General features: G+C 37.9%; 1 protein-coding gene across 2 annotated transcripts; it reads left to right on the top strand.

The window, feature by feature from the left end:
• Positions 1-1,294: 1,294 nt before the first annotated feature.
• On the top strand, positions 1,295-25,648 carry LOC137944671 (ubiquitin-like domain-containing protein CIP73). 2 transcript variants are annotated; one of them, XM_068790387.1, is made up of 17 exons: positions 1,295-1,430; positions 4,637-4,763; positions 5,040-5,157; positions 5,308-5,415; positions 19,617-19,735; positions 19,818-19,901; positions 19,982-20,173; positions 20,326-20,389; positions 20,588-20,736; positions 22,575-22,739; positions 22,829-22,894; positions 22,990-23,116; positions 23,188-23,568; positions 23,702-24,036; positions 24,124-24,741; positions 25,130-25,282; positions 25,368-25,648. In XM_068790387.1, the coding sequence occupies exons 2-17, from the start codon at positions 4,641-4,643 to the stop codon at positions 25,443-25,445; spliced, it is 2,880 nt and encodes a 959-aa protein (XP_068646488.1). In that variant the 5' UTR covers positions 1,295-1,430; positions 4,637-4,640; the 3' UTR covers positions 25,446-25,648. The 2 variants fall into 2 exon arrangements, with proteins under 2 accessions (XP_068646488.1, XP_068646487.1); XM_068790386.1 differs by having other exon boundaries at positions 22,829-22,900.
• Positions 25,649-26,421: the final 773 nt, after the last annotated feature.

Genomic DNA, 26,421 nt, shown 5'->3' with positions numbered 1-26,421 from the left:
ATTCAAAGATCTTGAACAATGATATCTATTATCCATATATTTAAGGTAAATATAGAGTCGTTTGATGAATAATTTTTAGTTACTATAAAAATATATATTTGTATTAATGATTTTTTTATTAGGATTGTATTGGTGCCATCGATGGTACTCATATTAAAGCACATATCCCATTTGATCAACAAACAAAATTCTGGAACAGGATGGGTTTCCTCTCACAAAACATAATGACAACATGTACATTTGACATGCAATTCACATATATACTTGCTGGATGAGAGAGATCAACAGTCGATTCACGTATATTGGCTCCCTATTAAGGTACTCGTTATCACTTGCAAGAATTTGGAAATAATACTCCTACGGATGAAAGATAATTATTTAACCGAAGACACTCATCTTTACAGAACACTATTGAACGTACATTTGGGGCTTTAAAACTCGTTTCAAGATATTAAAAGATGTTCCTCCTTTTGATTTTGATGTCCAGGTAAAAATTGTGATTGCTTGTTGTATATTATATAATTATATACGCATGTAAGATTACATGGATTTATTTGAAGATGAAGAAAATGATTCAAGTGATGATTCTGGTGGAGAACATTGTGAAGATAACAATGAAAGTGAAAAATGAAGACAATGATAGTAGAGATGATGTTGAAGATGATGTGAACACTCAAAGAGGTACTTAAAGGGACTCCGTAGCATAATTTGCAAGAGCATCATATTATCGAGATGTTTTAGTAATTCAGATGTCGCAAAATTATTGACTATTATGTTTTAATGCCACTAAATATTTTTTGTATTGTATTTTTGTATGTACAGATGTAATTTTTATATTAAAAAGGTGATTGAGTTATATTTGTATTATTTTTATTTTTATTATTATAATGTTTGTGTAGTACGCTATGTAGTACTATATTTGTATAATTATTTTATATTTAGATATTACAAAATTAAACTTTAATTACAATTTTAATAATATAAAAGTAAATATTTATTTAATTATTATATTTAATATATTTTATTTATTAACTAATATTAATTTAATTTTCTAAAAGTGAGATATATCAAAATATTTTATTTAATAAATAATCTATATACACTTTACACCACATTTTCTATTGTGCACACTAACATAAACAAATAGTTACTTTCCTGCTCGCTTTCCCACGGAGATTACTTCACTTCGCTTCCACTTTGCCCCTCCACTTTACAATGTGCACCAAACCCCCTAATATCTCAAACATATTATAAAAGCTCCAAGGCGGGTTATACAATTCTTGACAGCCCCCTCTCAAAATCTCTTTTTGTTTTTTTTTTAATTCCAACTCGTCGGCCCCAAGTATTCCAAGTTTCTTCGTTGTTCTCCTCATTTCTCTTCCGGTGGTCGGAGGCCGATATCAATCTGAACTTGAGTTCCGTCCACGGAGGTACGATTCTCACTATCAAAGTATTCCCCATACTCATCGTGCTCCTATGGTTTCTAAGTCGGTTTGGTTCTGAGAAGTAGCTCGGAATGCAAGTTTTACAGCTTTCCAAGTTTGTCGATAGAATTTTTTATTTTCTTAAGTGCTGTTTTCTCTTGTGCTTGGTTTCTTTTCTTCTTAAGAGAAGGATTCCCTTGTCGGTCTCTTATTTATTTAATTTTCCCAATTAGTGGCGTATTTGTATACTTTTGGGTTAGTTAAAGGAATTATCTCTTCTGTCTCTTCCAGTCTACTTGAAGTGAGTTTTGGTTTGCTTACGAAATGGCTAATAGCTTTGTTCTTTTCTTTAAGATCGGGGTTGTTAATGAAGATGCTCTTAGTTGTTTATCAGCGAGGAGGTTTAACCAACAAAAGATGGCGTGAAAGTTTTTTTGCTTATAACTAATCACGCAGGATCAGAACGTGAGATAGTAGTAACCTAGTCTTGTCTTGTAAGTTTTCCAGAAGAAAGACGATTTCCCCCCTTTTTAGTGGGGAGTGAGAGAATGGCGAATATTTTATTTTTTATTTTTTTATCTTTCGTTGATATATTGTAACAGCCATCACACCTGCGGTGATCAGTTCTCATGGAGTCCTTACCCTTTCTATTAGACAGATCCCAGAGGGGTAAGAGCACACCTCAAAAAGTTTAAATGTTGGATGTCCAAATGTAGGATGCTAGAAATAATCATCATTATCTACCAGTGGGGAAGATTCTTCTTTACAAGTTATCGTGTTGTAGATGTTATTATTCTTTCCACTTGGAATAAGTTCCTCAAAAAAAAAAAAAAAAAAGGAGCTGCTTTTGGTTCTTGAGAACCTAATTTTCCTACTGCAGTCAAAGATATTGAAGTAGGGGGTCTTGTTGGTATTAACTTATGTTTGCCTAACCTTCAGTTTTTTAGGTTCTAAGAGCTTGGACTAAAACACATAATGTCCAACAAAATGCACTTTTAGTGCTTATCATGTTGGTATAAACCCTTTTAAGTGGACATATCTACACAATTCAGAAGATTTAAATATCTTAAGCCCCTTAATTAATCCTAACATATCATAACAGTACTTGGGATAGAGATACCAAAGGCACGTGCACATATATTCTTCTGTAAACATATGTTAAGATATGATTTTTTTGTATAATTAAGGTTATCGATTCTTTTTAAATGGGAGAAGTATAATCTATGACTTGTTTATTTATCACCAGGAAACTCTTAGAGCATATTGTTCTAGTTTGTAAATGTATTCATGCAGCATTTGTGTATGCAGTTGCTTTAGTGGCAATAACGCTTTTTCACATTTATACAATGATAAAAAGTTGTGCTTTCCATTTAATGGGTGGTTGAGTTGTCAAATTGTTGAGTTGTCCATTATTTTCCAAGTTGTTAGGTACTTCTGTAACTCATCTGGTACTTCTATGGCTTCAGAATTCTTTATATTGTCTGGTGTACAAGTTCTGTAGTGATTCTCATATTGGGAAGGAATTCAGAGAGAACGTAAAGAGTATTAGTGTAATGGGTTACTTCAATATTAGAGGAGAGTTTAGGGAGATGCTCCCCTCTTTGTAATTTCTGTTTTTCTTGTTAATATATACACACATATTTTTCAAAAAAAAATATTAGAGGAGAGTTTCAACACATTCATGGGTCCCGCGATGATTGCATTTGGAGGAGGTGGATTTGGTTCATGGTCTGGACCCATTTAACAGATATTAGGTTACAGTTGCAGTTGGTCTGGCTACCAATGGATCACTTGATGGCCTCTGAAGGGTAGATGCCCATTTTAAGCAAGTAAGTCATAAGTAATAAAGACAAAGTTCCTATACCTAAATAAGCATGTGAAATCAAAATTTAGACGTTGAATGAACATAGAAAGCAAGTTGACAAATTTGATAAGATTATAAGCTGCGGTAGAAATTGTCTTTCTGGTGGGCTTAACAACTATTCTCAGTATGAGGAAATAACCAGTTAAAATCTGACAGTTAAGATGTCTATTTAATTCGTGGCTCTTTGTCTTAAAGCTTTAGAATATGATCTTGTATTGATGTCATGGGATGGGATTGGCTGATAGAGTCTGATGATTGACAGTGAAATTTTTTAATGGAAAGTATCGGGGAAAGGAGACAAGCACAAGTGATTGTTGATTTTTTTTTCCTTGATCTTTTCTTAAATGAAAAAAGACAATAACTACTGCTTGGAAACATATTATTTCTTTGAACTTTGCTGGGGGACATTTTAGTTTGGTTACCTCCTTTCTTGCATTTAATTTCATGTGCTGCAATAAGTCATTTGGAAGTTGGTGATTTTTCTCCTCTTTTATACATGCTAATAATGCATGAATGCATTTATTTTTAGTAGTTTCTGTAGGAGATTCCTCTTTGTCTACTCGGTGACTGCTCAAGCTATCTCGTGTCAATACTGGGCTAAGTAATTTATAACATTTGCAAAATCATGCCGTTGATGTTGCCTGAGACTCCCTACTGTTTGATGCTTTTGTCATGATGGACAAATTGAAAGCAAATCATGTTATATGCAAAACCACTTGATTAATAATTTTAGGACTTGTTTTGTGGAATGATTATACCTCTTACAATGTGAACCAGATAAGATATAAGCTGTGTATTCTGTTTGTTTACTGGATTGACACAGTATTGGACCGTAATTGAAGCTTCTTTAATTAACCATCAAAATCTGGGCTGTATTAAAGAATTTCTTTGGTTAGCATAAAACTGCTGAGATTGACTGAATTTCCTATTCGGTGCAATTTATTAGTTCAATTAGCAAAGATTGTTCTCTTTTAGTTTTTTGAATGATTAGATTATTCTATTAGTAGCCAGTCTGAAGTCAGAAAAAAGAAGGAATGTTTTTCTTTTATCACCAGACAAAATGGTTCCTTGGATATCATATTTATGCTCCTGTGTTGGTGTTGTAAATTATCTGATTATTAATTTTTAAATTATTTGATAAATAAGTGTTTTTCTTCTTGTTCTTCGAAAACCACACAATTGACAGAAGTGGATGAATACATCGAGTATGTTTGGCTCAAAAAGTCTTCATAGTTTTATTTGTGTAAATCTTTTTAAGAGGTCTCTTTTTTCATATTCTTCCTAAGAAATCTTCTTCTTGAAATTATGCATTTTCCCTTATTTATCTTTTAGTGTTTGTGTTCCTCAGGATCATGGCTGAGGAATGTTCTATGGAAGCTTCTAGCTCAAGCCAGGTCAATGGGGAGGAGCCTGAGGTGGAAATCAATATAAAGACTCTGGATTCTCAAATCTACTCCTTCCGGGTGAAAAAGAATGTAATGAGATTTTGAAAATGACTTTGAGTAGACTGTTTCTTTTAATATCTGGGGTTTGTTTGTGTTCATTTTAGCTGATATTTAAATATTTAGGGTATAGTATCATTTAGATACATATAAGTAATGTTCTTCTACAGATTACAGAAATCTGGATATCTTGCCATCCAATTTTTTTTTCTGTGTATGATGTGTTCATGAGATAAGAACTCACTTTGTTTTAAACTTCGGTCTGTCTATCTTTATAAACTGTCTTAGTTTTCTTTGACAAACTTTCAGATGCGGGTATCTTTGTTTAAGGAGAAAGTAGCAAGTACAATTGGAGTTCCAGTAGGACAGCAGCGGCTTATTTTTAGGGGGAAAGTCTTAAAGGATGATCATCTCCTTTCTGAATATCGTATCCTTCCATATCAATCTGTTATTGCTTGTTTGTCTTATTTTAAGTCACTTATTCAACAGTAATTTCTTTTATTTATTTATTCCTGTTTTAAATTTTGTTTCCCTTGCAACTCCTACGGATTTTGTGTTCCAAGACTGAAAATCATAGATATTGAAGACAGGCATACCCTCCATTTAGTTGAGAGACAGCCAGTTCAAGTGCAGAATCAACCAGGGACAAATTCTACAGAGCATAATGGAGATAATGATACTCAAGGTTTTGATTCCTTTATTTTTGAACCAAGTTCTTTCTGCATGGTTTTCAGATAGTTTTCCTGTTTTTCTAGGGCTTACATATCTGGATATTGATCTTCTTCTTAGAATAATTTGGATAGTAATCTCTAGTTGATGCTGTATTTATTTTGGAAAATTTGCATCAGTACTAGTTACAAAAACCTGCTTTCCATTCAATATGCATAGAATTTTGAAGCATTTACATTTTACTAGCTTGGATAATGCCATTTTGATGCTGCTTCTTCTTCAAACAAATTTTCACGCTTTTTAATTTTCTTTTCCCTTTTCAATGTCTTAGTTATTAGACTACCATATTGATTGTTCTTGTGCTTTCCCTTATTGCCATGAAAAATGAAACTTAAGAGTTTGGGAATACTTGCTGTTTGTGCTCCTTTGGTTGTATTATTTTTGGTTTGAAGGGCAACATGTCACTTGACTAATTGGTTAGTTTTATAGGCTCACAAGTTAGAAAATCTTTGGATAACACTGCTAACTATCATGCTTCCATCACCAATTGACTAGCCACTGAGGAGGCCTATGGCTTAATCTTATAGCTCAATATAATTTCTTGACACTTTTCAGTATGGGACTTTTTTCCACTCCACACTCTCACTCACGTCCAGGCTTACACATAATGGGCCTGGAATGTGGGCACAAACTACCAAGGGAGCCCACAACATACAAACTCTCACCCAATAGTGCACACAACACACAAACTCCCATGGAGCACAAACTGTGCCTCGGTAGATCGGCACATCCTATTCTGATAACACTGTTGGATTGAACTTGGATTTATCCCAAACTGACTGACCACTTGGGAGGCCTATTGCTCAACCCTATAATCCTATACCATTTCTTAACACTTATAATGTGGGCGGCTTTTTCCCACTCACTAAAGTTACATAAGCAACCAACCAAATCTATCGGAAAGTATAGCAACAACCATATCTTTTATTTTTGATCTATTAATTGAAGCTTCCTGTTTGCCAGATACGCAGTACTACTTGGAAATCACAGGTTTCGTATCAAAGATCCCAATTATCCCACTTTTATTACAATATAATAATTGTGGAGTCAAGACAACATTTAGTCTCATTGAAACCTTATCAAATTGTGTGCAAAGAATAATCAGCCTTCTCGAGCCATAGCTCTCACTACTACAGATTCTTCTTACTTGTGGCATCTACGCTTGGGACAACGTCACCAGCTAAGTGGCGTCAGTCTTTTCCTTCTTTGCTAGCCGGTATTTCATTTGATTGCGAATCCTGTCAGCTGGAAAAGCATCGTCGCTCTAGTTTTCCAGTTAGTTATAGTCAAAGCACCAAGTTGTTTGAATTAGTTCACTCTGATGTATAGGGTCCATGTCAGGTTCCTAGCCCATTTGGTTTAAAGTATTTTGTGTCTTTCATTGATGATTACAGTAGAGTCACTCGGGTGTATCTCCTACGGGAGAAGTCCGAAGTATTTGATATATTCCTCAAATTTTTAAATGAAATAAAAAATCAATTTGGTGCATGTGTTCATGTACTTCGTACTGACAATGGTTTGAAATATCTTAACCATAAATTTTCAGTATTTTGTGATTCTCATGGTATTACCCATCAAACATCCTGCCCTTATACACCACAACAAAATGGGGTGGCTGAAAGTAAAAATAGACATCTCCTTGAGGTTACAAGGACACTTTTATTGCATATGAATGTTACTAAATCTTTTTGGGGAGATGCAGTTTTAACTTCGTGCTACTTGGGCGTATGCCCTCAACTGTTTTGAGTGGTCAAGTTCCACTTCAGGTTTTAAGACCCAATTGTAAATTGTTTGGTGTGGTTCTTTTGGATGTATTTGTTTTGTTCATATGCTTGAAACTTCGGTCAATAAGTTGTCACCTCGGTCTGTCAAATGTGTGTTTTTGGGATATTCTTGTCAACAAAAAGGGTACAAATGTTATGATCCTATTCGACGGAAAACATGTGTCAACCAATGTGACCTTTTTTGAACATACTCCATATTTTTTATCATCTACTAAGCTTCCTGTATCACCTGAATCTCCTTCAGATTGTCCTGTTCCTATTGTAGTTTTGGATGTACCAGCGTCATCGAGTTCTTCATTGCCTCTTCGTGTTTACAACCGTCGCTCTCGTACTCCTGCAGTGCCTCCAATAGATACCTCTACAAAGCTCTCTTCTCATGATCAACCAACTTCCTCATTGCCTGCAGATCCTGTTGTCTCTGATTTGGATCTGCCTATTAGTCTACGAAAAGGTAAACGGTCTTGTACTTCTCATCCGATATCTAAATATGTGTCACTTGATTTTTGTCCCCATCCTTCAAGTCCTTTGTTATGTCATTGTCTACTTCCCATGTACCTCGTTTAGTGCAGGAAGCCTTGTGCTCTCTAGAATGGAAACAAACTATGGATGATGAGATGAGTGCTTTGGTGTCTCGGGGACCATGGAATCTATGTGATCTACTTGCAGGAGTAGCTATTGTGGGGGTGTCGTTGGGTTTATACTATCAAATATAACGTTGATGGCTCTATTGAATGGTACAAAGCTCGGTTGGTAGCAAAAGGGTATATGCAAACTTTTGGAGTTGATGTCTTTGAGACATTCTCTCCTGTGGCCCGACTTACTTCAGTATGTATCTTAATTTCTGTGGTTGTTAATAAGGGTTGGCTTCTCTTTCAACTCGATGTGAAGAATGCCTTTTTATATGGTGATCTACATGAGGAAGTGTATATGGAGCAACCTCCTGCTCAAGGGGAGATAAAAATGGTGTGTAAGCTACAAAAGGTTATTTATGGACTTAAACAGAGTCCATGGGCCTGGTTTGAAAAGTTTAGTGATGTGGTACTACAATTTAGGTTCTATAAGAGTCATTGTGATCATTCTATGTTCCTACTTAAAAGGAAGACTGGTGTGGTGATTTTGGTTGTCTATGTGGATGACATTGTGTTATCTGGTAATGATCTTGATGGTATTACAGAAGTTAAACAATATATGGCCACACATTTTCTGACAAAAGATTTGGGCTCTCTGAAGTACTTCCTTGGCATTGAAGTTGCTCGTATCAAGCGAGGTATTGCTCTTTTTCAGAGAAAATATATATTGGATATGTTACAGGAGTATGGTTTATTAGGTGCTAAACCTATAGACACCCCCATGGAAGTTAATCATAATCTACATGACACCCAGGGTCCTACACTCAAGGATAAAACTCAATACCGACGGTTAGTAGGTAAACTGATCTATGCTACAGTTACCAGGCTGGATATTTCATTTGTTGTGGGAGTTGTGAGCCAGTTCATGGAAAATCCTCAAAAAGTCCATTTAGAAGCTGCTCATAGGATTTTGAAGTATTTGAAGGGTGCACCTAGAAAGTCTTTTGTATACTCATAATAGGAAAATTGATGTACTTGGGTATTCTCATGCTGATTATGTTGGGTGTAAGATGGATAGACGTTCTACATCAGGCTACTGTTGTTTTGTTGGAGGCAACTTGATAAGTTGGAAAAGTAAGAACCAAACAGTAGTGGCTAGGTCCAGTGCAGAGGCCGAGTATCGAGCAATGAGTTAGTGAGCTTATGTGGATTAAGTCTGTGCTTCTTGAGTTTGGTTTTATGTTACCTAACCCTATGGTTATGAATTGTGATAACCAGGCAACCGTTTTTATTGCCAACAACCCTGTATTCCATGAGAGAACGAAACATATAGAGGTTGACTGCCACTTAATTAGAGATGCAGTTATGCAGGGGAAGGTGGTAACTCGTTATGTAAAGTCTTCAGACCAGTTGGGAGATATATTTACCAAGCCTTTGGGGAGACGTGAACATGTATCCTTTAGTGACAAGCTGGGATTATTTGATATCTACTCTTCAGCTTGAGGGGGAGTGTTAAAATACAAGTTCAGGGGTTATGGAGAATTTGCAAAACCTTACCAATCTACAAGAACTGTGGCTAGTGCAGAACCATATTCGGGCTGTGAACTTATGGGGCTGAGGTGCATTAAGAAATTAAGCTTACAGAGCAACCGTTTAACATCTACGATTGGACTCCAAGATTGTGTTGTTTTGGAAGAACTCTATCTGAGCCATAATGGCATAATGACAATGGAAGGTATATCCACCTTAGTGAATCTTCGCGTCTTGGATATTTCTTCTAATAAGCTGACCGCGGTGAATGATATAGAAAAACTGACAAAATTGGAGGATTTATGGCTCAATGACAACCAAATAGCTTCATTAGAAGGCTTTGATATTGCTGTTGCTGGTTCTAGGGAGAAGCTCACAACCATCTACCTAGAGCGTAACCCATGTGCAAAGACACGAAGTTACTCTGTCACTCTTAAACAAATCTTTCCAAATATTCAGCAGATAGATTCTGAAGTATTCTGATAGAGCTACAGACACAAACTACTTGCATTCTTCAGAAAATCTTTCCCAACATCAACAGATTACTTTGAAGCTCTCTTCATTAGAGCTACATTCAGAATACCAAGTTTTCTCTACTGCAAATTGCAATCATTTTGTTCGGTATTACATCCTTTCTCTACTTGGTTCATATGCATATTAATAATGATATGCGCATGTTGATTTTCTTTAAAAAGCTTAAGCTTGTCAATCAAATTCTCTAATCTCAAGTGACAGGACCCACATGCACCTCCTGCTTGAGGTGTTGATTGCTCATTCACCAAAGTGGTGGGCCACAATGTCAGTTGTCGGAATCAGCTTGTTGACTCATAGGTACTCATATGTGGGCATGTACCTAAACTATCTACTTGTAGAGCCACAAAAAGATGACCTACACCTAAACTTTCCACTTGTAGAGCCACAAAAAGGGCCTACACCTAAACTGCCTACTCCTAAATTATCCACTTGTAGAGCCACAAAAAGAGGGTCTACACGTGAGGGGGAGTGTTAAGGAATAGTCCCACATGGATTAGTGAGTACAAGGATCTTGAGTTTGTTAGTTGGGAAAGAGGTTTCCTAAGTTGGTTAGTCATTTTGGGATGGGCCTTGGACCCAACTTAACAGTTTCTATGGCACAAAATATAGCTATAGCTTTCATACCTTGCAGTTTTTCTAGTGATTCGATTGTAGATGTGCTAAGATGGCTAGTGCAGATGGTGTCTTCTGTCTTTTGATCACTTTGGGACAAATTTATGAAGAGAGAGAGAGGGAGAGGAACTAAAGAGGGGTCTTAGAGCAGATGGTGTCTTAGAGCTTGAAGCTCGATCATGGTTGACTCCATCATGCCAAGAGGGTAACATTGGAGGCAAGAACAGTGCCAGAAGAGTCACAAGAAACACCTTGGGTTCTCTAGAGAAAAAGCATCAATGATGCCTTTAGAGGGGGTAGAGAGGAGGAAAGGGGGCATTCTAGCAAGGTAGCTGGCTTTGAATGGGAATGACCGACCAGCTAGTTCTTAAAGAATTGCCATTGATGTTGTTGAAGGCGTCAAGCGTGGGAAGCCAAGAGTTGATACTCTCTCGAACTCTATCAATAGTAACAGACCAAGATGTGGAGGTATTGATGAAGATTCTTTGGTTCTTCTTAGACTAGATGTGCCATGTGATGAAAACAATGCACGATCTTATCATGGTCTTCCCGAGATAGGGAAGAGGGGACTGAGGTATCCACGAGACTCGAGGAGAAGGTAGGGATGCAAATAGGCATCTCGAACAACTTGAGGAAGTGAATCCAGATGAGCCAGGAGTACATGCAAAGGATGAATAAGTGATCAATGTTCTCGTTTGAAGCACCACATAGAGCACAACACAAAGAAGATAGATTGGTCCCTGTCTCATTAGGTTATTCTTTGTTAAGATTTTGCTATGAAGTGCTCCAAAGGTGGAACTTCATCTTCACCGGTCTAGAAGTCAACCAGGCTCTTCTCTCCATATTAGTATTAGGCTCGATGATAGAAGATTCAGAGGTAGAAAGGATCCAATAGTAGGAGAAGACTAAGAAGAATCTATCAATTTTGGGGCACCAAATGAGTTCGTTAGGGTGACCAAACCTGAGGTAGGTTTGCTCAATCTCTTGGAGGAGGTTGTGGACTTCAATAGCTTCAAGGTCATTGAGTGGCTTTCTAAAAAGCTTGGTTCAATCCACACTTGAGAGGTTGTTGTCTCCAATAACATTTGCAAGGGAGGCTTCCTGGTTGGTTGCTAGACGGAATAGTTGAGGGAAGAGGGTTCAGAGAGGCGAATTATTAGCCCAGAGATTGCTTCAGAAAAGGATTTAATGACCGTTCCAAGCAACAATGCGTATGTGAGCTTGAAGTGCTGCTGAAATGAATGGGCTATCTGACGCCAAATTGGAGATAGCCAATGAGTACTCCTGATGCTACTCCACCAAAAACCACTGTGAACTCCTAACTTCTTAGAAACGATGTTCATCAAAGGAAGGTTGAGGCGGGTGTTAAGGTGCCATTTCCAAGCAATGCGATGTTGGTCAATTTGATCAGCTAAACGCCCATACCTCCCATGGATTGTGGTTTGCAAACATCGCTCCATCTAATGAGGAGGTGCTTGAAGCTCTTTGCAGAACCTTTCCGTAAAAAATTTCTCATCAGCTTCTCAATTCGGTTTGCTATGCTGACATGAGCTCAAATATATGAAGGGCCTTGATCCAAACTTCCTTCACCAAAGATCACATTGTCATCGACAAATTGCACTAAGGGGGAGGGCAAGCGGTCATCATCAAAGAGCATTTAGCCATCTGACGTTCTCAGCAAGTTTGAAGAGGCTGGAGAGACTATTGACGACGATGTTGAAAAGATGTGGGGATAGTGGATTGCCTTGCCTGAGGCCTTTTGAGGCAGAAAAGTAGCTACTAGACCCTCTGATGATATGTACCGAGACCCAGGTAGATGATAGATAACTGATAATCCAAAGTCTCCATCGAAAAAAAATTTGGGAAGCCTGTGTGGGTAAATGCTATTACACATAAAGGTACAACTCTAGGGTCTGAAACTACAATCCCACTTGGTGCTCTAGATGAATTACAAAAAATGATCCAACAACAACAACAAATCTCACTGCAATAGCAATGAATTTCCCAATGTATGACACAACTATCTATTTCCTCTACATCCTTGGCACATAAAACTTTTGCAAGTATATCTGCATTCTCAGTGTCTCATTCCCCATCTTGGGTTCTTGATTCCAGTGCCACAAAATACATGTCATGTATGTTTTCACTATTTTTTGATTTAAAAGAGTGTTCTCATTAAACTTGTTAATCTTGCTGATGGGTCAATTTCACCTGTACAAGCAGTGGGAAATATTACTCCTTGTACCTTTTCTTTCTTATCCATTTGCATTATTAGTTCCAAAATTTCCTTTAAATCTATCGTCTGTCAGTCAAGTGGCTAAGTCTATGAGTACTCACTTTTTGCCCTCATTGTGTCTTCTAGGATCTTGTGACGAGGAAGATCGGTTCCACTTGTGAGAGAGGGAGATTACACTATCTGGAAAACCAGTACTTTACACGCACTACACACAACTGATTCACCTCTTCAGTGGCATCTCAGACTTGATCATCCATCTCCAGTAAAATTAATTCAAGTAGTTCCTAATCTTCCTTCTAGTATTACTATTCAATGCTAGTAGGGGTGGCATCGAGCTGACCTGAGCCCAAACCTGCCTATGTTCGAGCCGAGCTTCGTCTCGAGCCTAAAATTGTTATCGAGCTCGAGCCCAAAAATTTTAACCGAGTTTGAGCCGAGCTCGAGCTTCAACATACATTTAAAACTTTTCAAAAAATATATATTAAATAAATTATATATAAAATTATGCATACATTTTACATAAAATTGGGCATGACCTCTACATAAAATTGGGCATAACCTATATATAAAATTGGGCATAACCTATATATATATAATACATGTATAAGATTGGGCTCTCATGGAGACAACTTGCAGCTGACATTCATGTTGATGGATATATGCAGGATGTCTGGGATTCTAAAACTCCATAGAATCTGAGATTGCTGATCTTTTATCTGGCGTGAAATTATTTGGCTGCAGATATTCTGAGGCAAGCCTTTAACATTCAGCAAATCTGTGAAAGAAACTCAATAAAATTGCATAGGAACAGAGATTGCAAACATTACCCAGTTTCCCTACTGATTTGAGTTAGCTTGGCCAATATACTCTCAACTCGATGTAACTGATTCTTCGATGTACTTTTCTCCACATCTTACAGTTATAAGCTTTGTGCTGGTAATACACTTCATATCTTACAGTCCAATCTCACATCATATAACTGCAGAAACGTATCCAGAGCATTTTACACCCTAATTCTCTTTTGCAGAGTTCAAAAATGAAAAGGCGTCGATCCAGCATAAATACTAAAGCTTTATTACATGAATTCTGTGGGGCACTAACATTCTGCAGTTCAAGTTCACAAGAAACAGACTGGTCCTTGACCTTTGATCAAAAGAATCAACTAAATCACTTCTTCTCTTTCAGCCTCCTCGTATAACCAAAATTTGAAATTAATGTTCTGTAATGATGAAAACAAAACAAGTGCATAGGCTGCATGAAAGAATTAATATGCAAAACCAGCGTCCCTAGTCAAAACACTATCTTAAAATAAAAATAAGAAGCTAAATTTTGGAAAAAGAGAAACTAACAAAGAATTTCAGTTCAAAGTGCATTAGAATTGAATCAAGCCAGTGGAGTAAATAACAAAGGAGAGAGGTAAGACATCTCTCAAATAATAGATTAAAATATTACACACGAAGATAACAAAAAATATCAAAGCGCTACACTAAGATTCAGGAGGCACAGATGCAGCCGTTCTAGTCAGTAGAAGTAGCCTAAACATGGATTCAAGTGCACTAGTTACAGTGTTTAAAACCTTTGTATTTTGTATATATTTTGTTCTTTAGTGTCCCTCCAAGATTAGTGCTGCAAAATTGAATTTGTGCCAGTAAATCTACGGGGTAACTCATGAGCAAACTTAATTATAAAACGTGAAATTCTGGAGGACTCCGTACTTCCTAGATAACTTTAAATATATGTGTCCTAAGCGAGACTTGAGCAGAATTGTCCCCAGGACTACTCTAAGAAATACTGCAGCCTGTCAAGACCAAATTCCAGAAGAATGAGAAACTTTTTGAAGCCATACTCACTATTCGGACGAACGGAACATGCGGAACAAGGAGGTCCCCAGACTTCTGATATTTTTGTATTTCATGGAGAGCAACAGTTCCTGACCTGAAACGGCGTGGTTTCGAAGCCCAATTGTAGACGAAAAAATCGAAGTCTTTGACAAAGATTGAGGAATCGAAGAAACAGAGGGAGAACGAGGGATTTGAAGACCAAAATACCCCATTTCCCATGAATACCCGCCGACGGATAGCGATTCCCGTGAGAAAATCATGTTGAAACGGCATGGAAATGGCAAAGAAGCATGGGTTTCGCAGGCGGCAAGACGGAATGGAAGAGATGGGACTCTCTTTCCTGAAAATTTTCCAAATCCCCCCATTCTCGAATCTTCGCTCGTTAAATTAACAAGTCAGCTCGCGAGCCGGCGAGTCGAACCTGGCTCTGCTTGAGCTCGGCTCAAGCTCGAGATATAACGAATCGAACAGAGCTGGCACCGAGCCGAACTCAAGCCGCTCGCGAGCCGGCTCGGTTTGAAGCCACCCCTAAATGCGAGTCATGTCAACTGGGCAAGCATCACCGAAGCTCTTTTCCTGTTTCATCTCATAAGTTAAGTAAACTTTTTGAACTTGTCCACTCATATGCCTAGTGTCCTTGTCCTATGACTAGTCAGTTTGGTTAGAAGTATTTTATTTCCTTTATTGATGATTTCAGTAAATGTACTTGGATTTATGTCATGAAGATTTTGATGTATTTCAGCTATTTTATAAAGAAACAAAGAATCAATTTGCAACTTCCATCCGTATCTTGTTATTAGACAACGGTCTTGAGTTTATGAATTGTAAATTTGACTATTTCTGTCAGTCACAAGGAATCATTCATCAGACATTTTGTGTGTTCACTCTACAACAAAATGGATTTGCTGAGCGCAAGAATCGTCTTTTGTTTGAGGTAGCTCGCACTATGCTGATTCACATGAATGTACTAAAGACTTATTGGGGTGATGCTGTTCTTACTGCATGCTTTCTGATATATAGAATGCTGCCTTCTGCTCTTGATGGCAAGATTCCTATTCAAGTTGTTTTACCTACTGCACCTTTATTTCTAGTGTCACCTCGGGTCTTTGGGTGTGTATGTTTTCCACATGTATTTGATCAGTCAAAGGATAACTTGTCTCTACGGTCTATCAAGTGTCTTTCTAGGGTATTCTTGAACACAGAAAGGGTACAAATGTTACTATCTATGAGAAAATATTTGTTTTTGCTGATGTTACGTTCTTTGAGGATGTTTCGTTTTTGAATTTTCTAAATCTGAGTTGATTCCACCTGAACCCTCTGTACTTAGTCTGGTTATTCCTCTTCTAGTTGATGAATGTGCTCTAGCCTCACGAGATGCTCCTATTGAAAAACCACTGCAAGTATATTAGCGTCAACAACAACCATCTAATTTTGATCCAGACCCCCTCCTCACATCCACAATCTATCAAGTGTCTTTTTGGGGTATTCTCAAACAAAAAAAGGTACAAATATTACTGTCCATCTATGAGAAAAACATTTATTTCTGCTGATGTTACGTTCTTTGGGGATGTTTCTTTTTAATCTTCTAAATCTGAGTCGGTTCCACTTGAATCCTTTGTACCTAGTCTAGTTATTCCTCTTCCAATTGATGAATGTGTTCCAGCCGCACCAGATACTCATATTGAAAAACCACTACAGGTATACTAGCGCCGACAACAACCATCTCATTTTGATCTAGACCTCTTCCTCACATCCAATCATGATTCTTCATCGTCTTCTGAACCTGAGGTAAGTGATCTGCCCCTTCCTATTGCCCTTCGGAAAGGCGAACGTTCATAAAGGGTACCTGCCATCCTTTATCTCATTTTGTCTCCTTTGATTCCTTGTTTGATAACTATCGTAAGTTTACTTTGTCCTTCTCCATTTACACTATTATTTCTTCAGTGTAGGAGGCCTTGTTGCAATCTCATTAGAAGAATGCCATGGATGTTAAGATGGAAGCATTAATTGATAGAGGGACTTGGGAGTTACGTGATTTACCTCTAGGTGTTGTTGTAGTTGGGTGTTAGTGGGTCTATACTATTAATTATAATTCAGATGAATCAGTTGAATGGTATAAGGCTCGTCTTGTTGCCAAAGGATATACACAAACATTTGGGGTGGATGTTTTTGAGACTTTTTCTCCGGTTGCTTGCTTGTCCTTTGTTCATATACTTATTTCTGTTTCAGTCCATCAAAGTTGATCTCTATTCCAGCTAGATATTAAGTATGCCTTCTTATATGGTGACCTTGAAGAAGAAATCTATATGGAGCAAACTCTAGGGTATGTTGCTCAGGCGGAGACACATAAGGTATGTCGACTAAAGAATACTCTTTATGGCTTAAAACATAGTCGAGCACGGTTTGAAAAATTTAGTCAAGTGGTTATATGCATGGGATTTCGTAGAAACCATTGTGATCACTCATTATTTATTTTGAAACGACCATCTAAAATTCCTATCTTACTGGTATATGTAGGTGATATCATCTTATTTTGGAGTGATAGATTAGGTATTGAAACAGTTAAATCCCATTTGGCGAATCACTTTAGGACTAAGGATCTGGGTCAGTTAAAATATTTTCTAGGTATTAAGGTAGCGAGAAGCAAGGAAAGAACAACACTAACTCAGAGGAAATATGTTACTGATATGCTTCAAGAATATGGTCTTCTGGGGACTAAACCTGTGGATACACCTATGGAGGTAGGACGATCTTCATGATGATCAAAGTCTAGAACTGAAAAATAAAACAATATCAAATGCTAGTAGGCAAACTTATCTATGATATGGTTACTAGACCAGATATTTTATTTGCAGTGATTGTAGTGAGCCAATTCATGGAGCATCCACATAAGATTCACCTAGAGGTTGCACAAAGAATCTTGAGATATGTAAAGGGAGCACCAGGAAAAGGTCTCCTTTTCAAACCTAATAATCACTTGAGGATTTAAGCTTTCTTTGATGTTGACTATGCAGGCTCCAAGTTTGACAGAAAATCAACCATTGAATATTGTGTATTTCTAGGAGTAAATCTAGTCAGCTAGAAAAGTACAAAGCAAAATGTTGTTGCTCGGTCTAGTGCAAAAGTTGAATATAGAACAATGGCCTACACTGTCAGTAAGCTAATGTAGATAAAATCTATTGTCCATGAATTTGGCCTCGATCAGAAGGATCCTATGATTATGTATTGTGATAACCAAGCGGCAATCCTCATTGCAAACAATCCAGTCTTTCATAAAAGAACAAAACATATAGATGTAGATTGTCACTTCATCCGAGATGTAGTAACGAGGAAAGAAGTAACTACTCCCTATGTTCGGTCTGGTGATCGACTCAGTGATATCCTAACTAAAGCACTGGGAAAGCGTGGATTCCTGAACTTCTATGACAAGTTGGGATTGTTCGACATATACTCTCCAGCTTAAGGGGAAGAGTTGAAAAACAAGAACAAGGGTATTTTGGTTATTTTATTGTGTCATTATTATATTTCTTGATGTAATCTTATTCTATGTGTCAAACTATGTCTATAGACTAAATTTCATGTAAAAGGGACACGTAGAATAAGAGATATAGAGAATTACGTTTTTCACTTAAAGTAGGGCAATATTGTAAATTGTACTCAACCCACTCAACCCTAAGCTATAAATAGAAGCTGGGGGATGTGCAGGTCCCCCCATCTCAGTTTCTTTGTCAATGTGCTCTTCTCTACTTTCTTTTCCTCTCATTCTCTTTCTTCAACCTTCTTTTTTCTTACTTTTCACATTTGCATATAAATAATAAATACAATCTTGGTTAAAATATTGCTTATAAATAATATACTAGGTAAATAGTTAGAGAACTTGGCAAATCACCTCATGACTCGGCTGAGACAACTCAAGGATTGAAACCTATCCGAGTTTCAGTAAAGATTGTCTTGTTTACCAATCGTGCTGGTCGGGTTTTATGTGACTTGGCTGTCAATCTAGGTGAAGTCCATAGGACCACAAGTCTTGCTGTCGTATGATGTGAAACTTCAAGCACCCTCTTCTAATAATTCCAACTTGGGATGTCTATTCCACATAATGCATACTAGTTGAGTTGTAAAGAGAGAGGGTTGCAAACTTTGAGCTTTAGCTAGATTCATGGTAAAAACTATGTTTCCCTTATGAAATGCAATCACCAAATTTATTGGGTGAAAAGCAAACTTATGTAAACTAACTACAACAATGGTTGGGGTATAAGTGTGCTTATATTATTGATAAAAATTCAAAGCAATATTTTTTATAAACGGACTCTTGGTTTGACATTTTATTTATCTTTGTACCTTGTTATTCATTTTTCTTTTTTGATATCATTCTTTTAAGTGTCAAATGCCACTTATTATTATTTTTTTAGTTGTGCTTGGGCCTTTGGATCGATGGTCACATAGGGAAGTTTCTAGTGTGAAGTCTTGGGTTCAAGTCTCACGGACCGGGGGGGAGGGGGGGTATCATGCTTGTCATACACAAAATATAATATTTATTTTGTTAGTCCAAAAAAAAAAAATGTTAAACACCCCAAAAATAAAAAATGCAACAAAACATTCCATAAAATTTATAGTTATCCAGCAAACTAGATTCGGTTTTATATTTTTGATAATGTTGGCTATTTTAATATCATATAATATCTTCTTACATAGCAGGTAAATTACTGGAATATTTCATCTTGGACGAGTCTTGTTTGCTTTCTCTCTCTTTCCGTCTTTCCATTTATCCGTCCAACCATATAAACACAGATACACATATACACACACAAAACTGAATCAGAAACTTTCCTTGACACTGTGAGTCATTAGTTTTAAATTGCAATCTGATCCAAATTTCTAATGTTTTCAATTAGAGAGTTGCAATACTTGCTTCAATTTTTTTTCCTTACTATTTTTTATTGTAAGATTTGTTTTATTATACAGCATTGTAAGTCATTTCATGGTTTTTCTGGTACTGTCGGAGCTGATCATGATAGTTTACTGTATGTTGATTTATTGTATTTTGACAGGAAATGACTCTACTGCTACTGGGCCCCGAGGCAGGATTGGACAAGTTTCTCACAGTGTAGTTCTTGGGACATTCAATGTCGGGGGAGACCAAGGAGGAGTTGTACCTGATCTTAGTCGGGTAAGTTTGTCAGCATGTTTTGTAGTTGAATTTGTTTGGACTTGATTGTATTTATGTTATTGTAATGTTATATGTCCATCAGATCATTGGGGCAGTTCTAAATTCTGTTGGAATAGGGAACCCAACAGCAACTGGCGGTACCAACAACATGTCTTCTGTCACTTCTGTGAGTATTCCATTTTATTCCTGGAATAACTTCATAGAAATTTCTGTGTAGTTTTATAGTTTGAGAGTATTCTTTCTCAGTCCAATTCGGCAGTTCAGACTACCCAAAGTGCTGAAGCAGCAGAACTGCATGGAGGGAATGGTGTCCGAGATCAGAATGGGAATCAGGGGCAATCTGGTCAGGGCTTTATGGCTCCTCCATTTCAATCTCTGTATCAGTCTCTACAGTTACCATTGACCGGAGGAGCAGTAGCTTTTCCACCGCAAAATATGGTTGCTATTCTGTTTTTTTTTTGTCTCTTTTGCTGATGATGATGTTCTTTTCTATATTTCTTATATTTTCCTTTGATATTCCTCTCTTCTCTGATATTCTTTGGCCTCCCCTTCCACCTGAATTGATCTATTCCATTTACATCCTTATTCAGGTCATTCCAGATGCTTTGACTACACTGACTCAGTTCATAAATCGAATGCAAGTGGTATTATCAGGTAATGGTAATAAATTGGTTGCATTTCTTCTGTTATTTGGTACAAGAAGCAACTTGAACTTTTGTAATTTGGTCAGTTTATGTATATTTTTTTTGCTTGGTTCTCAATGTCCCTGCCTGGTGATCCAGCAAGATCAGATACTTGACATAACTTCAGCTTTCATAACTTTATCTTTATTTTGGTGATTGACTCTTACAGGATCTCAATCATCTCTGCCTGCTGATGGTCAAGCACGACCAGATACTGCATCGCCCAATACAAGGGGACTGCCAACAGCTGAAGCATTAGGAACCGTGGTGCGTCGAGCACAGCAACTCCTTAGTGAGCATGCTGGAGCTGCACTTTCTGTAAGTCTTCTGCTTGACATTTTAATGAATATTGAAAGTTTGGTTCTTTCTTGTTTTATCTATGTATCAATATCATATAAAAGAAAATCTATGTATCATTTAGAGCTTCCCCTTGAACTCAAAAGAGTGTTACATGGAGAAAGTGCTTCATATTAGGCTCAAAAGTCCTAAAGTAAGCCCAAATTCCAATCCTTAACATTTTGAATTCTTCATGATGTAAACTGGGAACTTCCACTAGTTTCTACCATTGTTATGAAACTGAACTGGTCATCGGACTGGAGAATTCTCTTATTTTAGTTAGATTGGTTTTATCGGTGGTTTAATTGGTATCTCATTGTAAAATATAAACATATTTTAATATAAGATTATTTATCTATCATTATATTTTACATATACTGAATGTATAACAATATGTCTGGACTTGTACTAAAATTATTATACCTAATTTAATTTCAGGTTATAATGTATAATTACATGTTGTAAAGTTGGTTCCAAGGACCCCCCCTCTTCACCCATGTGTAGGCCCTCTTTTGTGGTACTACAAGTAGATAATTTAGGTGTAGGCTCTCTTTTGTGCCTCTACAAGTGGATAGTTCTAGGTATAGACCCTCTTTTATGGCTCTACAAGTGGATAGTTTTAGGTGTAGGCCCTATTTTGTGGATCGACAAATGGATAGTTTAGGTGTAGGTCCTCTTTTGTGGCTTTATAAGTGGATAGTTTTAGGTGTAGGCCCTCTTTTGTGGCTCTACAAGTGAATAGTTTTGGTGTAGACCCACATATGAGTACCTGGTTTGATGCCATGTAAAGTCGGGTCCAAGGCCCATCCCAAAATGACTAGCTAACTTAGGAAACCTCTTTTCCAACTAATAAACTCAAGATCTTTGTACTCACTAATTCATGTGGGACTATTCCTTAACACATGTATTACTGTATATTTAATATGTAACATTGTAAGTTGCATATACATGCATATTATAGTATATGTAAGATGTTTATTGGAGCAAACTTACAATATCTTGTTGTTAGGAATTTGTTCCTATAACTTCTGTATTTTTCTTGTTTTTATATAGATATACATCTTTATCAAAAAAAATAAAAAATGTAAGATGTTTATTATAGAAAACAAATGAATCTAATATTGTAAAAAATAAATATGTTTTTTTTAAAGAACTTATTTATAATATTATATTTATACTTATATTTATACTATAAAGAAAGTAAAGGACAGGGATTCAGCAGAGCGGGTGGGGTAGCCAGAAAACAGAGGACTGAACCATCCTCTGCCCTCTGCTGTTTACTGAAAGAGAGAAAAGAGGGAGGGTGGTGCTGCCTCACCACTCTGCTTTTCTGATGAGAAGTATGGTGGAGGGGGTGCCTGTCCTCCCCTCTTTTCTCCAGTGCATCGAGGAAAGGATCTCCCCCTTCCATTGAATGCAAACTTGGACGAGGAAAACTGTCCAGATGTTTGGTCGGTTTTGGTAGTTGTAATCGAACAGACTAGGTCGGCTTGGTCATCTGGGTATTCTCCCTCCCCTGGTTTTTGTGATTTCAGATCTGGACTGCGTCCAATTCTGGTTAAACCAGGTTCAACTGGCTGATGCATTCTGGTTGTGATAACTTTGGTACCAACTTTTACTATTATTTTTGAATTCCAGAGATGAGTAGAGGTACAAAAACTCTTAAATTTCCAACTTTTTGGGGGTTAACATGTCGAAAACTGAAGTCTTTTAAGTGTCTTCTGATCATTAAAATAAGCAAAGTCCAGTTATGGAGTTCTGATCTTTATGCACAGAATTGTCTGCTGTTGCTTTATTATAATGTTCTGCAACTTCTATAGAATATTGCAGGGCGCTTGGAAACAGAGGGATTTAGTACGGATGCAAGGGTTCGAGCCCAAATTCAAGCTGAAGCATTGCAAGTGGGAGTAGCCATGCAACACTTAGGCGCCCTACTGTTGGAGCTGGGTCGCACGATTATGACCCTCCGGATGGGGCAGTCTCCAGTAGGCCTTTTGTTTCCACTTTCTTTCACATCGTCTGAAATTTCAGAAGTTTAGATCAGTATTTATTGGAAATGTCTGGCTAAATGTAGGCTGAATCTGTTGTGAATGCTGGACCAGCCGTTTACATATCTCCATCAGGGCCAAATCCTATAATGGTGCAGGTTATTGTTAACAAATTCATATATAAATAATCTCATTACCTTTGTTTGATGGCAAATTTTCCCATATAGATGTTTTTATCTTTGTGCAGCCATTTCCTTTTCAAATGAGCTCCCTCTTTGGGGTCCCATCTGCTGGTCCTGTGGCAAATACCGGGATTTTAAGTCCTGTTGGCATGGGAGATGTGCATCGCAACATTAACATTCACATACATGCTGGTGAGTTTCTCAACCTCTTGGATCTCTCTTCTCAATCCAGATTCTCCATTCTGACTTCACATGATCATCAGGGTCCTCGGTTTCTTCTGCCTTATCTTCAGTGGGCTCTAGGACAAATAATGGGGAAACAAATCAAGCACAGTCAAGTGGAATTGGAACTGGGCTTCCACATGAGCTGCCTGCAAGAAACATTGTTGCAGCTATTCCAGCACGTTCCCCTGTGGATGCATCTGGCCATGTTCTCAATGTAATATACCCTGTCCATGCCAGGTCTCGTCCAACTAACTTGAACTCCAGCCCACAAACTTCTTTGCAGGGAGCTAGTCCAACAGTACCCATTGGGGCTCAACCCAACATGGGGAATAATGTGCAATTAGCTCCTCAGTCTGTTTCAACCTCTTCAACTGTGACCCATCTGAGTGAGCCTGTGAGCAGTGATAGTAACATCCATGGTAAGGTGGCCTGCAGTACAACTGTTCCAGATTCCAAGGGTCATTAGTGGTTATTAGTTCACTCTAGTTGAGGCAAATATCATAATGTTGACTAATTTTGTTATCCTTTCACTCTTCTTCTTTTGAGCTTCAGCTCATCAGGACTCTTCAAGATCTAGTGAGAGGTCTGATGAGGAGAATCAAAACTCCATCCATTTGGCAGTTGATGGAGACGGCGGGGCTGGGGCTCTCAGGCCTTCTGTTTCCCCTCATGTTTTGGAACCCCAGAATCGCCAACTTGGTAATGACAAAGGAAGAACTTTGGGGCTGACACAAGGACACTCTGTTGAATCAGAAGTACAGCATTTGGAGAGCAGGGGTGATAATGTTACACCTCCAGGTTCTCCAGGTTCCAGCAAAGATAGACATCCTGGAGCAGGTGATAAAAGTACTCCATTGGGACTAGGATCTGGAGGTTTGCAGCTGAAGGTAATTTCTTGAGTTCGAGTCAAGTGTCTTACTTATTGTTGTTTTACCTGGTCTTTCTCACGGTATGTCCTTATCATATGGTGCCAGAGGAGAAGCATGCAGCCGAAGTCACAGGAACAAGTTTCAGGGACTGATTCCTCCTCATCTGCTAACCAGACTGAACAGTCAATTGCTCAAGGTCAACAAGTTTTGCAGTCTCTTATATCTAGGGGAGCTTCTAACCAAAACAGGTCTAGTGGCAGTCAGTCTGCAGTCCAACCTCCCATCTCAGATCAATTTCGAGAGAGTTTACCTTCAGATGCAGAGGGTGGTGATCGTGGATGCAAAAAAATTGATGCTGCAAGCTTGATGTCGCAAGTTCTTGCAAGTCCTGCAATAGACAATCTCCTTTCAGGGGTGTCACAACAGGCAGGGTTTATTCCAACCGGTGGCCTAAGAGGCATGCTGGAACAGATTACTGAAAGCCCTTCAATGAGGAATGCAATTAATCAATTTGCGGAGCAGGTTGATGGCAACATGGTTCCAGGTTTTGAAAGTGGGCAACATGGGCCTGTTGATATGTCTAGAATGTTTCAACAGCTGATGCCTGTCTTGTCAGAAGCTCTTGGTGGGATGTTGAATGGTCCTGCGCCTACATCAGCACCTACACTATGTGAAGAGCCTAGAGATGATAGAGATGACAAAGAGGATGACAAGAGCCATGAGGTGCTTTTCAACTTCTTTATAGACTTTCAACTAACGAGATTGTTTTCAACTTTTTGAAGCTTTCAACTACGTAGTGTTTTTCAACTTCTCTCTTCCAACCATCTCTCAGAAAACCAGGAATACAAATTAGAGCATTAATATTTTTATCTCCTCTTCAAATACAACATGGAAGCCATGTTCATAATGATAGTGTTGTTTAACTAGGCTGTTACATATTTGTTTATGGTATTGGTGCGCTGGTGATTAACATGCATCTATGAGGCAGTTGTTTCCGCAATGATACGAAAAGCCACTTTTTCAAGCAATAATTTTGGTAGAATATACATTAAGGAAGATGATATTATTTGCATTTAATATGTTCTGGTTGAAATGTGGTTTATCTTTTCAGATTGACCTACGACAAGCTGTACAAAGCATTGAGCATGGGGACCCACCTGCAAATGTTCTTCGCAGTGTGGCTGAGAGTGCCAATCATCTATATGGTGAAGGGAACATTGCTGAACGTCTGATTGATGAAATATGCAGTGACGGACTAGAGAAGGTTTGCATCTCTGATTTTCCATATCGTATTTTCTTCCAAATGAGTTTTTTTTTTCTCTCTGATTTGTCTTCTTCATCTGTGGCAGGAGTACATGGAAATGCTGCGCCGTGATATAGCTTCTCGCTTCCAGTTTGAATCTGAATCCTCTACTGGTGGTTCCTAGCCTGCTAAGAAAACACGAATGCTGCATATTTTAGTATCGAATGGACGTGTTTGCTATGTACTATTTTCTCTTTATTTTCTTTACATTTTTGTAATACTTTTACATCATTCTGTACAAGTTCAACCGGAGGCTAGTCAGCCCTTTCCTTTGTTTTTTGTAAGATTATTACAACTTTAGGTGCCAGTTGGGCTGCTTGAGCTTCAGCGCTGTCCTTGGAACCGACTCCCAAAATGTCTCAGGCTTTGACAGATGGGTAGGTAGTAATGACTTTGTCGAGTATTCTTTTTAAAACATTTCGTCAAAATTTATGACACTAAACATTGTATAATTTAACGTGGATGGAGTTGTTAATTTTTGGTCCGGTACGGAGCCGGGGTGAGTCGTTTGTCTTAGATCCCTTCGGTATAAAAGTGTCGGAATGGACCCGGAGGTTGTTTTTGCATAGGAACCCCTCCCAACGCGTTTTGAATCATAGGGAGATGTTGTCGAAATTTTTGTAACTGTTAGAGTTTTACAGATCTGGGTGAGGAGATTAGTTGTAAATGAAGATGTTATGGGTGAATGAATTGTAATTTCAGTGAATTCTATGTTAAATATTATCATGTTTGAATGTGCACTATGGTGCTGCATTTATAATTGTTCTATATTAGTTCCCATTTGTCGAAAGAATGAATCCTCAATTGACACATTGCTGCGGGAAGTGCCTTGCATGGATTAATGAATTTTGATTTATGGTGATACCAATGGTGTTTGTGTAGTGTGGTTGGATTGATCATGGCATCGAATGAGTATATTGCCGATTTTGAAGGCATTGGACACTAGGGGTGCCATTGAACCAAGCAGGTTCGCGAGCGGTTTGAATTCAAGCTCGGGTCGGTTCAATTTGTTTCACCTCAATTTTGAATCAAATTCAAGATCGAGATCAGGATTGCGCTCATTTAAGTTAACGAGTCGAGTTCGAGCTAACCATGGTTTG

The sequence above is a fragment of the Aristolochia californica genome, unplaced genomic scaffold, assembly GCF_029961685.1.
Source record: "Aristolochia californica isolate CCGP_79_NKW_82.1479 unplaced genomic scaffold, dmAriCali1.0.hap1 SCAF_11, whole genome shotgun sequence".
Classification (NCBI taxonomy): domain Eukaryota; kingdom Viridiplantae; phylum Streptophyta; class Magnoliopsida; order Piperales; family Aristolochiaceae; genus Aristolochia; species Aristolochia californica.
This window is presented reverse-complemented; position numbering and strand designations above follow the sequence as displayed.

Bases quoted from the DNA above. Each gene is read 5' to 3' on its own strand.
- LOC137944671 (XM_068790386.1), top strand. From the start codon at position 4,641: ATGGCTGAGGAATGTTCTATGGAAGCTTCTAGCTCAAGCCAGGTCAAT. The intron at 19,736-19,817 runs GTAAGTTTGTCA...TATGTCCATCAG, and splicing joins TTGTACCTGATCTTAGTCGG to ATCATTGGGGCAGTTCTAAA. The intron at 22,901-22,989 runs GTTATTGTTAAC...ATCTTTGTGCAG, and splicing joins CAAATCCTATAATGGTGCAG to CCATTTCCTTTTCAAATGAG.